This window comes from Sarcophilus harrisii, chromosome 4 (genome assembly GCF_902635505.1).
Source record: "Sarcophilus harrisii chromosome 4, mSarHar1.11, whole genome shotgun sequence".
NCBI classification, from domain to species: Eukaryota; Metazoa; Chordata; class Mammalia; order Dasyuromorphia; family Dasyuridae; genus Sarcophilus; species Sarcophilus harrisii.
The window spans coordinates 384,906,178-384,919,369 of record NC_045429.1 but is presented as its reverse complement, the minus strand read 5'-3'; the positions used below and the strand labels follow the sequence as shown (position 1 = coordinate 384,919,369).

Genomic DNA, 13,192 nt, shown 5'->3' with positions numbered 1-13,192 from the left:
TGAAAAAGAAAAACAGCTTATGAGAAAAGAGGTTTTTCCAGTTTGCTAAATAATAAGCCAGAGTGGAGGCTCTGAGCTAACTGTTTAAATAAGATAGATGTAATCTTTAGTCCTTACTAAGGGAATATCCAAATGTCCTTATATTAACATAGAACTTGGGAGTGATGAGAATAAAAATAATAGCAAGTCAACAATTAGGTTGAGAAGAAATGACATCTCATGTAAGGTACATGTACAACTAGTAAGTGACGGAGTTGGGACTCAAATTCAAATTTTCTTTCCTTTTTTTTTTTTTTTTTTTTTTAATTTTTGCTGAGGCAATTGGGGTTAAGTGACTTATCCAGGATCACATAGCTAGGAAGTGTTAAATGTCTGAGACCACATTTGAATTCCCATCTTCCAGACTTTGGGGCTGGGGCTCTATCCACTGTACCACCCAGCTGTCCCAAATTTAAATCTTCTTGACCTTTTCTATCACTCTTAACTTATAAGGATTTAATTTTGTAAAAGTATTTTAACCTGTTCTTTGATCTTGGAGTATTTAGCAAAGGAAGATTTTAACCATATGAGAATTAATTTTATTCTTATGAAATATACTTCGTGAATTTCATAACAAATTCTTAAATAGGGTGTGAGAATTGTTTGCAGTCTTAAGGGAAGAGAGGAGAAAGGGAGGGAAAGAATTTGGAATTCAAAACTTTAAAATAATCTAATAAAAAGAATTGTTTTAATATGTAATTGGGAAAAAATGAAAATGATATTTTAAATGGGGTGAGACACCAGTAGTGGTGGCATCCTACAATATCCATTGTAGACCTGATATAAATGAGGAAGTATGTTTTTCCCTCATCGCTACTCTTTAGGTAATCTTGGATAATGGCAGGGTACCAGCTGAATTTCATTTTCTTTAGCTGTTAAGTAAAAATAATTAGCACGTAGGCACTTAATATATCCTCTTTGTTAATTATTCAATTGATGATCATTTATTAAGCACCAACTATGTGCCTAAGCACTGGAGATACAAAAAAAGGAAGATGACAGACCCTGCCCTCAATGAACTCATCTCTAAAACAAGCAAAGAAATATATATTAAACAAGGTATATCCATGGATAAATAGGAAATAATTAACAGAAAGCATTCAAATAGAAGATATGATTTTAGATGGGACTTGAAAGAAGCCAGGGAAGCCTGGAAGTGGAAATGAGGAATACATTTTAAGCAGAGGGGCAGTCAAAAGAAAATTCCCAGAGTCCTAAAATGGAGTGTGTTGTTCATGGAGCAGCAAGGAAGCCAGCACCACTGGATCAAAGAGAATATGGCAGGCAGTAAGGTATAAGAAGACTGGAAATGTAGGAGAGGATTCAGTTTTCAAGGGCTTTGAATGCCAAACAGAAGATTTTGTATTCAATTTTTGGAGACAAGAGGAAGTCACTGGATTTTATTCAAAAGGTTAATGACATGATCAGTTATTTGCTTTTGGAAAGTTACCTTAGTGGCTGAATGGAGGATGGAATGGAGTGGGGAGAAGTTTGAGCCAGCAGACCCACCAACAGGGCTGTTGTAATAGTCCATGTGTAAGGTGGCAATGGAGGAGAGAAGGAGACTTAGAAGAGAGATGTTGCAAAGGTAAAGTCAACAGGCTGTGGCAACAGTATGCACATGGTGGGTGAGACAGAGAGATGAATCTGGAATGATCTATGTTGTGAACCTGGGGGACTGGGAGGATGGTGTTGCCCTCTATAGTAATAGATTGGAAGGTAAGAGGGGAAAGTGATTTAAGGAAAAAGGAAATGAGTTTGATCTGGACATTTGAATTTCCATATATTTACTGGACATTCAGTTCAAGATTTCTGAAACACAGTTGGAGATGTGAAAATGAAGATCCAGCAGAGAATTAACAGAGAAATGATGATCATTAAATCCACAGGAAATAAAGAAGTCACCAAATAAAGTAGGAGATGGAGAAGAGAATTCTGAGGGACACCTGATTAGAGGGCATGATCTGAAGTAGAATTCAAGCAAAGAAACGGAATGGGTGGCTGGACCAAATAGGAAGAGAACCAGGAGAGAGCAGAGAGAATTAAGTGTAGAGAGAGTGATTAAGTGTCACAGGCTGCAGAGAGAGCAAGGGAATGAGTCCATTGGATTTGGCGACTAAGAAACCATTAGTAACTTTGGAGAGAACAGAGAACAGTGATAAGATCAAAAACTGTTTTGTGAATGGTTAAGAGAAATCAAGAGAAACACAATGAAGTAATAGAGCATTGAAAGAAGACTGGAGTTGTAGCTCTGCATTTCCTGTCCCCTCGTTGCAAGACTCTTTGTGTATCATTTTGTCTCTCTGGGTCTGTTTCCTCACTTGCAAAATTAGGGCATTGAATTAGATGCACTTGAAATTCCTTCCAACTCAAAAGTTTTGTGATACTTCATATCAAAGATGTGATGTCTTTCAAGGGAGTGTGGGGGCAAGAGGAGATTCTAAAAAGTGCTTTGTAAAACTTTTAAGTGCTGTTCAAATGTAAGTTATTTTCAGAACCACAAATTCTTTGGGGATTATGGAGCACAATCTTATAAAGGTGTTACTTGACTTACTGTTCCTTAGTATCCTTGTTATTATCCTTTTAGTTTGTGGGAAGATTGTCCCTATTCTCACTGCCTTTTAAGTTGTGATTTAGCCCTGAAGTATTTTGTTTTCACTTCCAGTCATATAGGTGATCTCTGTCTCTGTTTTCTCTATGTATGTATATACAGACACATACATGTATATATACATTCACATGTGTGTATATATGAGACAAGACTTCCTGGTCCTCCTTGTTCTACTGCTAGTTCTCTATCCATTATTGTACTCTCCCTCCCATCTTCACATCCTTTGTAACTCTGGATAAATTACTTGGTGTTTCAATGTTCTGATCAGTTTCTAAGAATATAAATCACAAGAAAGGTGCCAATTTACTCTATTAGAAGGTGTTTCTCTTTCTGGGAATTCTCTATATCTATAAAATCAGGACTTTCATCCCTATTCCTATACCTTAAGACTTATACCCCCTCCAAGTCAGTGGCAGAATTATAATTCCTTCTCAAAATAGTTATATTTACTATCAAACATGTTGGGATTCTTTAAGCCAGTTTGTTTTCCCTAGGACCGAGTTATTTTGGGATCCAACAGTGCCTTTCTCTACATTGGATTTCCTTCTGAACGTAGCAGTGAAGATTTGGCCAGGTTTGATTATGACTTTTTTCAATCTGAACTTGCAGCAGCAGAGGGAGTTAGTGTAGACAAACTTAGTAAGCATAACCCACATGTGTTATTTTTGATGTTTTCAGTGCACTGACTTACTTGATTGCCTTTGTTACAAGTGTCATTATCTCTTTCCAAAAATTGTCATTTCCATTGTGTTTCTCCTAGAATGGAGGTAGATTTGCACACCATTCATAGACTCTTTAGATTTAATGATGTTCAGGAATTTGGATGAGAGAAAAATTACATCTTCACCTCCATTAACTTTTAGTTTCTTTCTAATCCCATGTATTACATTTTGTACATTTAAAAACATGATTCTGAGAAATGGTCCATAGTGTTGATATAATTCAACTTTCTTTTTATAAATGAAGAAATGGAGGTTCTGAAAAGTTAAGTGAGTTGTCTAAGAACACCAGGACTTGAACATATATTCTTACTTCAAATTCAGTATTTTTTATATTATATTATAGCTGCCTCTCCTTCATAAAAGGGGACAAACATCCTTAAAATTTGCCTGGTAAAATGGTAATACCTATGGTCATAGGTAATAGAGATAAGATGCTTATCAGATAAAATTCATAAGTCATCCTTAGTAATTTCTTCCTCCTACCTCCAAATGTTTTTCTTTGGCATCTTTGTTGATTAAGGAGTACCTAGCAGAGAATCTCTCAGTTGGCAGGTATTCTTGGCATACATGGAATGAATGAAAAAGTCTTTTGAAGTTGGATGTTTGCTAAATAAAAGTTCATTGACTTCTGGGAGCCAAGATGATGGAGTAAGCAGTAAGTTGACATAACTCTCCCATATTTACCTCCAAACAACCATAAAATTATATCCTGAAACAAATCCTGGAACAACAGAACCAGCACAAAGACAGGATGAAACGATGTAAAGCTCATTACCTTTCCTTGCTGAGTCCTCTTCTCTGACTTAGGCCTATGACTGGTGTCTCTTTGGACACATGTTGATAGCATGACTCAGCAAAGAACTTAAAAGTTCTCTGTTCTGAAACCAAAGGGGAAGAAGAGCCTTCCAGCCAGGAAAGCCCCAGCAGGGCTTCCCTGCAGATGACCTTTGTATCCTGAAAAGAAGAGCTTAAGGAGCAGCTCCTCCCTCATCACTGAGAATTCTTCAGGAACAAATGGAGCTTCCCTATGCACATGTGGACCTATGCTCAACAGCAGCACAAATACAGGCAGCTTGTAGGAAAAGTATAATATTCTCTCCAGATTGTGCTCTGGAACTGTCCCCAGCAATCAGAAGAAAGAGTCTTCCTTCAAGGGATTGTGGAAGCCAAGTTTTCCAGTTCCCCCTACTCTAACAATTCGGACAACTTTTTCCAAACAGAAAGCAGTCCCCTGGAAGTCCCTAAAACCATATCAGAGGGCCACTCCTTATTGATATCCTCCATCTCTATATTCTATGGCAGCCGGCAGATGGTAACAGGTTTTGGCCGTAGTCAGGAGTGGACAGTACTGAGCACAGATGAACTTCTTACCAGTTATCTATTTATAGCACCAAAAGAATGGCAGCAATCCTGATCTCAGACAAAGTAAAAGCAAAAATAGACCCAATTAAAAAAGAGAAGAGAAGGAAACTATCTGGCTAAAAGATACTAAACAACGAAGCTATATCATTACTAAACATATGTGCATCAATTGGTATAGCATTCAAATTCTTCTTTAAAATATATTTTATATTATATTATTTATTATACATTATGTATTATATATGTATTATGTACATATTATGCATATTTACATTATAAATATTTACTTAATGGTATTTTAAATTTATTTTCCCAAATACATGCAGCAAGCAATCCAATATAGATTAGACATGTACAATTCTTATAAAAATATTTCCACGTTCGTCATGTTACACAAGACAAACCAGATAAAAAGGGGAAAAAAAATGGAAACAACAACAACAAAAAGATAAATACTAAGCTATGTTAACAATTATGTTCACATAAATAATTTATTCAGTTATTCCCCAACTGATGGGTATCTCCTCAATTTCCAGTTCCTTGCCACTACAGAAAGAGCTAGCACCCAAATTCTTTTTTTTCTTATATTTAAAAAATTAATAATAGTTTTTTATTTTCAAAATAAATGCAAAATTAGTTTTCAACATTCACTCTTGCAAAATCTTGTTCCAAATTTTTCTGCCTTCTTTCCCTCCATTCTCCTTTCCTAGATACCAAATAATCCAATATAGTTTAAACTTGTGCAATTCTTCTAAACATATTTCCACATTTATGATGTTAACATATAAATTCTTAAAGAAGTTAAATGAGTTATAGGAAAAAATGGATAAGATAGAAATTGTAAAAAAAAATTTTTTTAAACTATTGCGCTAATAAAATGAATCTAGGAGCTGTTTTTATGAAGGGAAAATAGAAATTTAAGCTATGGCTTAATTTGATTCAAAAAAAGAAGAAAACCAAATATCCAGTATCAAAAATGAAAAAGTTAAAATCACCAGTGAAGCAGAAATTAAACCATTAGAAACTGATTTGCTCAATTATATGCCAATAAATCTGACAATTTAAGTAAAATTGATAAATATTTATGAAAATATAAAGTATCCATATTAAGAGATTAGGAAATAGAATGCCCAAATAACCCTATTTTAGAAAAAGAAATTGAATTTTAAACAAAATACTAGCAAGGTAATTACATAGCAATATATCATCAGGATTATATACTCTGACCAGGTGGGATTTATTCTGGAATACAGGGTTGATTCAATATTAGGAAAACTATCAACATTAATTGATCATATCAATAACATATATGAATAGTTTACAGATAAAGAAATCAAAGGTTATCTATAGGTATATGAAGACGTGTTCTAAATCATTTTGATTAAAGAAATACAAATTAAAACAGCGCTTGAGGAAAATCTCACACCTATCAAATTGGTAAATATGACAAAAAAAGAAAATGATAAATATTGGAGAGGCTGTGGGAGAATTGGGACACCATTGAACTGCTAGTGGAGTTGTGAATTGATCCAACCATTCTGGAGAACAATTTGCAGCTATGCCCATAAAAGCAACCAAACTGTCTATAATCTTTAGTCCAGCAATATCACTATCAGGTCTTTAACCCAAAGAGATCATAAAAAAGGGGAAAGTACCCTACATATGCAAAAATGTTGATAGTGGCCCTTTTAATTGTGGTAAAATATTGGAAACTGAGGAAATGCCCATTAATTAGGGAATGGCTGAAGAAATGGTACATGAATATAATGGAATATTGTGGTGACATAAGAAATAATGAACAGGCAGATTTCAGAAAACCTGAAAAGACTTGTGTGAGCTGATTGATACCAAGTGAAATGTGCATTGGACCTAGTATTAGCAACATTATGTGATAATCAACTATGAATAACTCATCTCTTTTCAGCAACACGATGCTCTAAAACAGGTACAAAGGACTAAGAAGGAATGCTTTGAGTTGAATTGAGTTTGAATCGTGTTTCAGAAAGTTACTAGTTGAGTAGCCTTGGACCAGTCACTTAGCCTTGATCAGTTTCAGTCTCATGTATAAAATGAGGGAGTTTGAATCTGATTGTTTCTAAGATCTCTTTCTGCCTCTAAATCTGTAATTCTAAGAAATCCACATAGATTCCTCTCTCCAGAAAGAAAACAATCCAAAATTACAGTGAGTGGAGTGAACTAAGCATGAAGCAATATTTTAAATTTAAGCAGACTCCTCAGAGATTCATAATGTCTACCCCTTAAATAAAGACTGTGTCATGACTGCTCCCTTAGTAGAAGCATGGAATCACCAGAGGTTCAATAGGACTGTGAATAAATAACTCCTAAGGCTCTTAAACCAGAGCTAGGGAGGCTAAGGCTGGGAGATGGCTTGAATTCAGGTGGTCTGAGCAGCAGCAGGGCTGAGACCCCAGCAGGTAAGGAGAGAGCCACCAGCTGGCTGCCCCTTAGTGAACTGGCTGAGATCAAAGAGTTGGGTCCAGCCTGGGTAAGATCAGGAAACCCAGACTCAAAAAATAAAATAAAACTAAAGTTTGTTATTAAAATAACATCTTTGGTTTCATAAGATCATATGCTCATAACTGGAAGAGACCTTAGAAGTCATTGAGTAGTATTATTTTAAAGAAACCCATAGCCTTCGAAGCTACCTTCGAAGCTGTTCAGGGTCATACAGCTAAGCTGTGGCAGAGCAAGAAGCAGAAACTGCCTGATCTCATTAATTGGGTTGGCATGAACCATTTGCCTGTTTGTGTACATCCTTTATCCCTTTGAAAAGGAATAATTTGTTTAGGCTAGCACACTTGACAAAATTCATTTCTTAGCTATAAGTGAAATGGTATGATAATGGAGGATATATCCTGAACCTTCTGAAAGGCGTTTCCTTTTTCAGGGACTTAAAATGGAGCTCAAAGTGAAGAATTTGGCGTCATCTGATTCCAAAGGTTATGATCTACAAAAGGAAGTCACTGTGAAGGTGACCAACAGAGAGACTCAAGAGGTAAGGCTGGACATCGGGCCAGCGCCAGTGATCTGCACTCGGAGGGAGGACTGTGAGCACTGAGTGCGGATCACAACATAGCATTGTCACTTTTTATTATTTGCTTGCATTTTGTCTTTTCTCATTTTTTTTCTTTTTGGTTTGATTTTTCTTGTGCAGCATGATAACTGTGGAAATACGTATAGAAGAATTACACATGTTTAACATATATTGGGTTAGTTGCCATTTAGGGAAGGGACATGGGGGGAAAGAAGGGAGGAAAAAAATTTGGAACACAAGGTTTTGCAAGGGTGAATGTTAAAAATTATCTATGCATATGTTTGAAAATAAAAAGCTATTTTAAAAAGGAGGGGAAAAAAGAGGTGAGGTTGCATGGGGAAAGCATAAAGTTATTTGTAGGTGAAATGCTTCATTTGAAAATGTTTCACTTACCCAAGGAAGCAGAGAATAACAGAAGTGTAGGTAAGCAAAAGGTAAAAAGACAAATTGAAGAATCTACTTTAAAAGGAAAGGAACAATGACCCATGGAATAAACATTCAGAGCAATGGGAAAGAGTTGGAAGACCAAGAAAGGAGTGCAAACATGAGTCTAATCCAGATCTCAGAATAAACCAATAAACAATGGAAGTATTTGCCATTGCTCCCAAAACAAAACAAAAAAAACATTTTCCTGAGAGCAATTTTTTTTACCCAATTTCCTATTCTTTTGTGTGTTTGAAAAGTTGTGTTATTTTCAGTTGTGTCCAACTCTCTGACACTCTTTTGGGAGGATTTTTTGGACAAAGGTACTGGAGCAGTCTGCTATTTCTTTCTCCAGCTCATCTTACAGATGAGAAAATTGAGGCAAACAGGGCTAAAGTGACTTGTCCAGGGCCATATAGTTATCTTCCTGACTTCAGACCTGGCACTCTATACACTGTTTCAAAAGTTAATATTATTATAAACTACTGGCACTCGGTGGAAGGGGAAAAAAAGGTGAGGATGGAGAATTATACAATTTCTTTGATCAGTTCCCTTCATTAAAAATCCAGAAATCCTTTTTTTACATGTGATCTAGACACAAGTCTAGGCTCAGATCCCATCCTTAGACACTGATGTCATTTATCAGGTATGTTATGTGGGGATTCTTTCAAATATGGAAGTGATGAGGATCCTCCCAATTCTCAAATTCTGTAATTCTCTGACCCTGAGCAAGCCACTTAAACTCTGTTTCATCATTTTCCTCACTTGCAAAATGGGAGCATTAGTCTCAGTAGCTTATAAGGTCTCTCCCATTTTAGAATAGGACCCTGATCCCTTGATGAAGACAAAAAAGAGCAAGTCACCATCTCCTAACAGCCTTAATCTATCTGAGGCCTTATGGAGGTACTCACTCTATCTTCTCCTTCCAGTCGAATAGTCTTTGGTCTCACATTCACTTCCATATCAGCTGATTTGGGTCCTTTTCAAAATCTTTTGAGTTATAGAACCCCAACCAGCCACAATATTCTAGAAACTTACATATGTACAAAATAGAGGCAAATCATACTGAAAGCATGATGGAAAGGAAAAGAGAGTCAGTCATATCCTAAGAATGAGAAGTAACAAGAGATGGACAAACTGAGGAGGCCACTAATATATAAAGGCACAAAAAAACAAGGGAAAAGCATCTGGGGTATTGGACAAATCCTCTATGGTAATTTGTGATAAAATATGGACCAGGATGAGATAAAGGTGGGAAGAGATCCCTGGGTCTTGCAAAATCAGCACCTGTACTGATAATTACAAATTTCAGAGATAAATAGAAAGTGAAGGTTATTTGTAGTGGGAAAAAAACGGGCACAAATGATTGTTCACAAGACACAAAGTTGCTAAACTGCTGAGCTCCTAAAATTTTAAACATTTTTTTTCTGAGTTGCAAATGGAATGTTGCAGTTTCCCAAATAACTGGTAGCTTATGGGAATTTTCTGTTACAGTCACACACCTTATCTGTGGGAGGTTTTGCCCAGCTCAGGCCTGTTGGAAAGACTGGGGGAAATGGTCTAGGATTGAGATGACCACTCCTTGATCTTTTTCATTTTGAGCTGTATGTTTTAGGATGTGTCTATCTCAAACTATGAGAATTTTCCAAGTGTGTGTATGAGTTGAACTGTTTGGACATCATGGGAATGATGCAAGATTATAGTTCTGAGCGCTGTGAACTTCCCTTAATGATTGTAGACTGCACCACTAAGCCTGGCCAGTCATTGAATCAGATGGGTGAAAGAGAGTAAGTTGAATCACAATACAGCACACTTCCTATTCATGACTTTGAAGCAATAGCTTGATTTTTGTAAAATGAGAGTCAGTTCCATCCATTCTCTTCTCTGACTCAATTGAATTTAACAAATATTTACGAAAGCAAAAGCTTTTGTAAGGCAGCAAGGTAGCAGTTTGTAAGAGCTAGATTAGGACTCAAGAAAACATTTAATTAGCTGTGTAACTCTCAACAAATCACTTAATGTTTACCTAGATTTCCTTATCTGTAAAGTTAACTGAATTGGAATGGTAAACTTCCAATATCCTTGCCAAGAAAATCTCATAGACTATATCTATGGAATGACAAAAGAATTGAATACGAATGATTGACTTAACAACTCTTCTATTTATCCACTTAGAATAAAAATCCTAAGAGCTAAAAAAAAAATCATTAAGATGTTGCTGATTTTACTTTGTATTTTCAGGTACGGATTTGGTCTAAAGCCAAGTTCATTAACAGGAAATACCTAATGGAGGAATTTTACCAGCACTTTCTGGATGGAGGAGACATCCATGTCGCTCAAGAAGATGATCCATTCTGGGATCCTATTGAGGCCATTCATTTAGGATCTGCTCATGTCTGGTTCCAGTCTCTTGCTTACAGCACGAAATTAGAAGAGCAGGCAGAACTTTTGAACTCTGAAGGGCTGGAAGAGGCCATTGTACTCATCAACATAATTCCATGTTCCAGCATAGGAGAGTAGGTTTCTTCCTCCTTTCACTTTTGAAATTGTTCTGATATTTGGAAAATTCAGATAAATGTGCTCAACTTGGAGCCATGTTTTATCATGTATTAACCACCTACTATATACAGATGGTATTGTGCTAGAACTTTGGACAATTTTCATTTATCTTTTACTTTGTCTGACTCTTCGTGATCCCATTTAGAGTATTCTCAGCAAAAGTATAGGCATATTTTTGCCATTTCCTTCTCCAGTTCATTTGACAGAAGAGAAACCGATTAAGTGTTAGAGGTCAGATTTGAGACTCCAGGCCCAGTGACTGTGTCCAGAGATGCAGCAATCTAACGATTAGTACTATTCTAGGGAAATGACAATCTCTTTCATGGCCATCAAACATATCCATGACACAGATTTTACCTGCCTTGCACCTCTATGATAATTTGATAGAGAAATTTTAAAATAACAAGCATGATTCTTAATACTTTGATGAAAACTTGAGTTCATGTTAGCATTGTTGCTACCAATGCATAACACAGTCCCTTTCTCATTCCTAATCCTATGTAAATTAGGTTGTAGTATCCAAATAGTGTGTGTGTGTATGTGTATGTGTGTGTGTGTATTTTTTTTTCCAGTAGGTAAATCTTTTTAAATCTGGACAATTTATAATGTGTAATGAATAACTCCAGAATGTGTGTGTATGTATATATATATATATATAGATTTACCTACTGGAAAAAAAATAACATTCTATATAAGAGACAAACACATGAAGCACTGCTCTCTTCAAGAGATACATAAGAACAATTTCAAGGCATCCTTGAGATTATGGTAGCAACTTCTAGTTGCTTCTGAAGTGCTAAACTGTGCAATCATAAGGCCACATTTTAGAATAAACATAGCTGAAAATCTTGAAGTAGCCCTGTCCTTGTTCATGAAAATGAGTCCATAGTCCTAATGCTCTCTTTGGGTTCTTTCAGCTACAAAGTCTATGATCTTTCAATTGCTTTGTACACAAAGCCTGTCTGGAAAAACGTAAATGCCAAAATTGAAGAGACGGTCCATTTTGTGGCTTTAAATGCATCTCACAAGTTCTCGAATTACTTACAGAAAAATGCCCTGATCGTTGACTTCCGGGGTCTTCAAGGTATCCTTCTTTTGGGGACAAGTATCTTTTTAGTTAACAAGTTTGTGTATACATGGTAGTAAAGGGATCGGAAGAGTAACTTTTTCAGTGGGATAAAACTCCTTCTACAGCCAAGTCTTTGCTCATGTTCACAGGGCTTCCTAGCTCCTAATCTAGAATATAACTAGTATAAAGTCAGTAGTCTGCTCCAATGAGCTAAGAAAGGAAACTTATTATTATTATTTTTTACAATCTAATTCCTACCACAGAAGGCTGTGCTGAACTAAACTGCACCCAAGAAGACCTTATCGCATGGGAAGGCAACATTTTGGTAGACAATACAAAAACATTAGCAGCTCAAGAAACCAATCAAGTAAGTGTATTCAAATGATATGTTAAATAGAAAAATCACTATACCTATGAGTAATGAATGGTTTTTTTTTTTTTATCATAATCAATGTGACTTTCATTTGCTCCTGCCTCCTCAAAAGGACTTTTTACATTATGCTAAAAGTAATAATCTCCAGAAAAGATAAGGTAATCTATAAAAAGATTAGCTAGAATAAGTTATTACATGCTAAAATTACTTTACAGGCTACATCAAACCAAATGGCAAAACTTTATATGAAGCTGCTGAAGTTAGAACAGGAAACAGAACTGCTCAAAAATATTAACAGAGTCCTAAGGGAAGAAAACATGCTTTTCAAGGGCACACTAAGGGGATGTAGTCCTGGACAGGGTCAGTGATATATTTAAACCTTTATTAAGGTGTCAATCACAGGCTTCAAATTAGACTGTTTTTCATATAACTGCTAAGCCATGGAAAAACAAATCTATTTGCTTCAAAGTAATTTTTCAGTATTAGTGAGTGAAATTTTCCATTTAAGAGGATGGCAAAAGTTTTTCAAACACATTTTCCCCTTTTCCATTATTAATTATTTTATTAGGTAGCTTATTATATATTGGATTGAGTTACGTTGAAAAAAAAAAAAAAAAAAACAATCCCCCTCCTCTTTCCTTTCTACTTCAGATCAGAAACTATCCAGTGTGTCTAAGATCACACATCAACATCACAGTGACTCTCCCCAGATGTGCACATCTCAGACCAGCTATGATGCTGACTTTGCCAAAGCTCTTAAGGTTTTCTACCAAAGTATGAATACAGTGAGACGACAATTTCTCAAGCTAAGACATTACAGGCCTCCTGTAAGTATCCAGCTTCTTCCATCTTCTATGGGTAAATGGATTTAGCAGAGTACTGTAAGGCATCAGTCACTACACTTCCTTGGCCTATCCAAAAAGTGGAATAACTGTTGTAGGTAACAGTAGAAAAGAGGCACAGAATGTGGTCCCTAGGC

The 13,192-nt window shown here is 36.0% G+C and overlaps 1 protein-coding gene across 1 annotated transcript in view; it reads left to right on the top strand.

Annotated features, from left to right (window-relative positions):
* LOC100929745 (kinesin-like protein KIF28P) overlaps positions 1-13,192 on the top strand; it is a 36,256-nt gene that overhangs the window by 22,389 nt on the left and 675 nt on the right. Inside the window, exons 6-13 of the mRNA XM_031968696.1 lie at positions 3,145-3,327; positions 4,499-4,717; positions 7,643-7,750; positions 10,454-10,728; positions 11,689-11,855; positions 12,104-12,207; positions 12,429-12,573; positions 12,865-13,040. Of these exons, the coding sequence (XP_031824556.1) occupies positions 3,145-3,327; positions 4,499-4,717; positions 7,643-7,750; positions 10,454-10,728; positions 11,689-11,855; positions 12,104-12,207; positions 12,429-12,573; positions 12,865-13,040 (1,377 nt within the window). The remainder of the gene's footprint in view (positions 1-3,144; positions 3,328-4,498; positions 4,718-7,642; positions 7,751-10,453; positions 10,729-11,688; positions 11,856-12,103; positions 12,208-12,428; positions 12,574-12,864; positions 13,041-13,192) is intronic.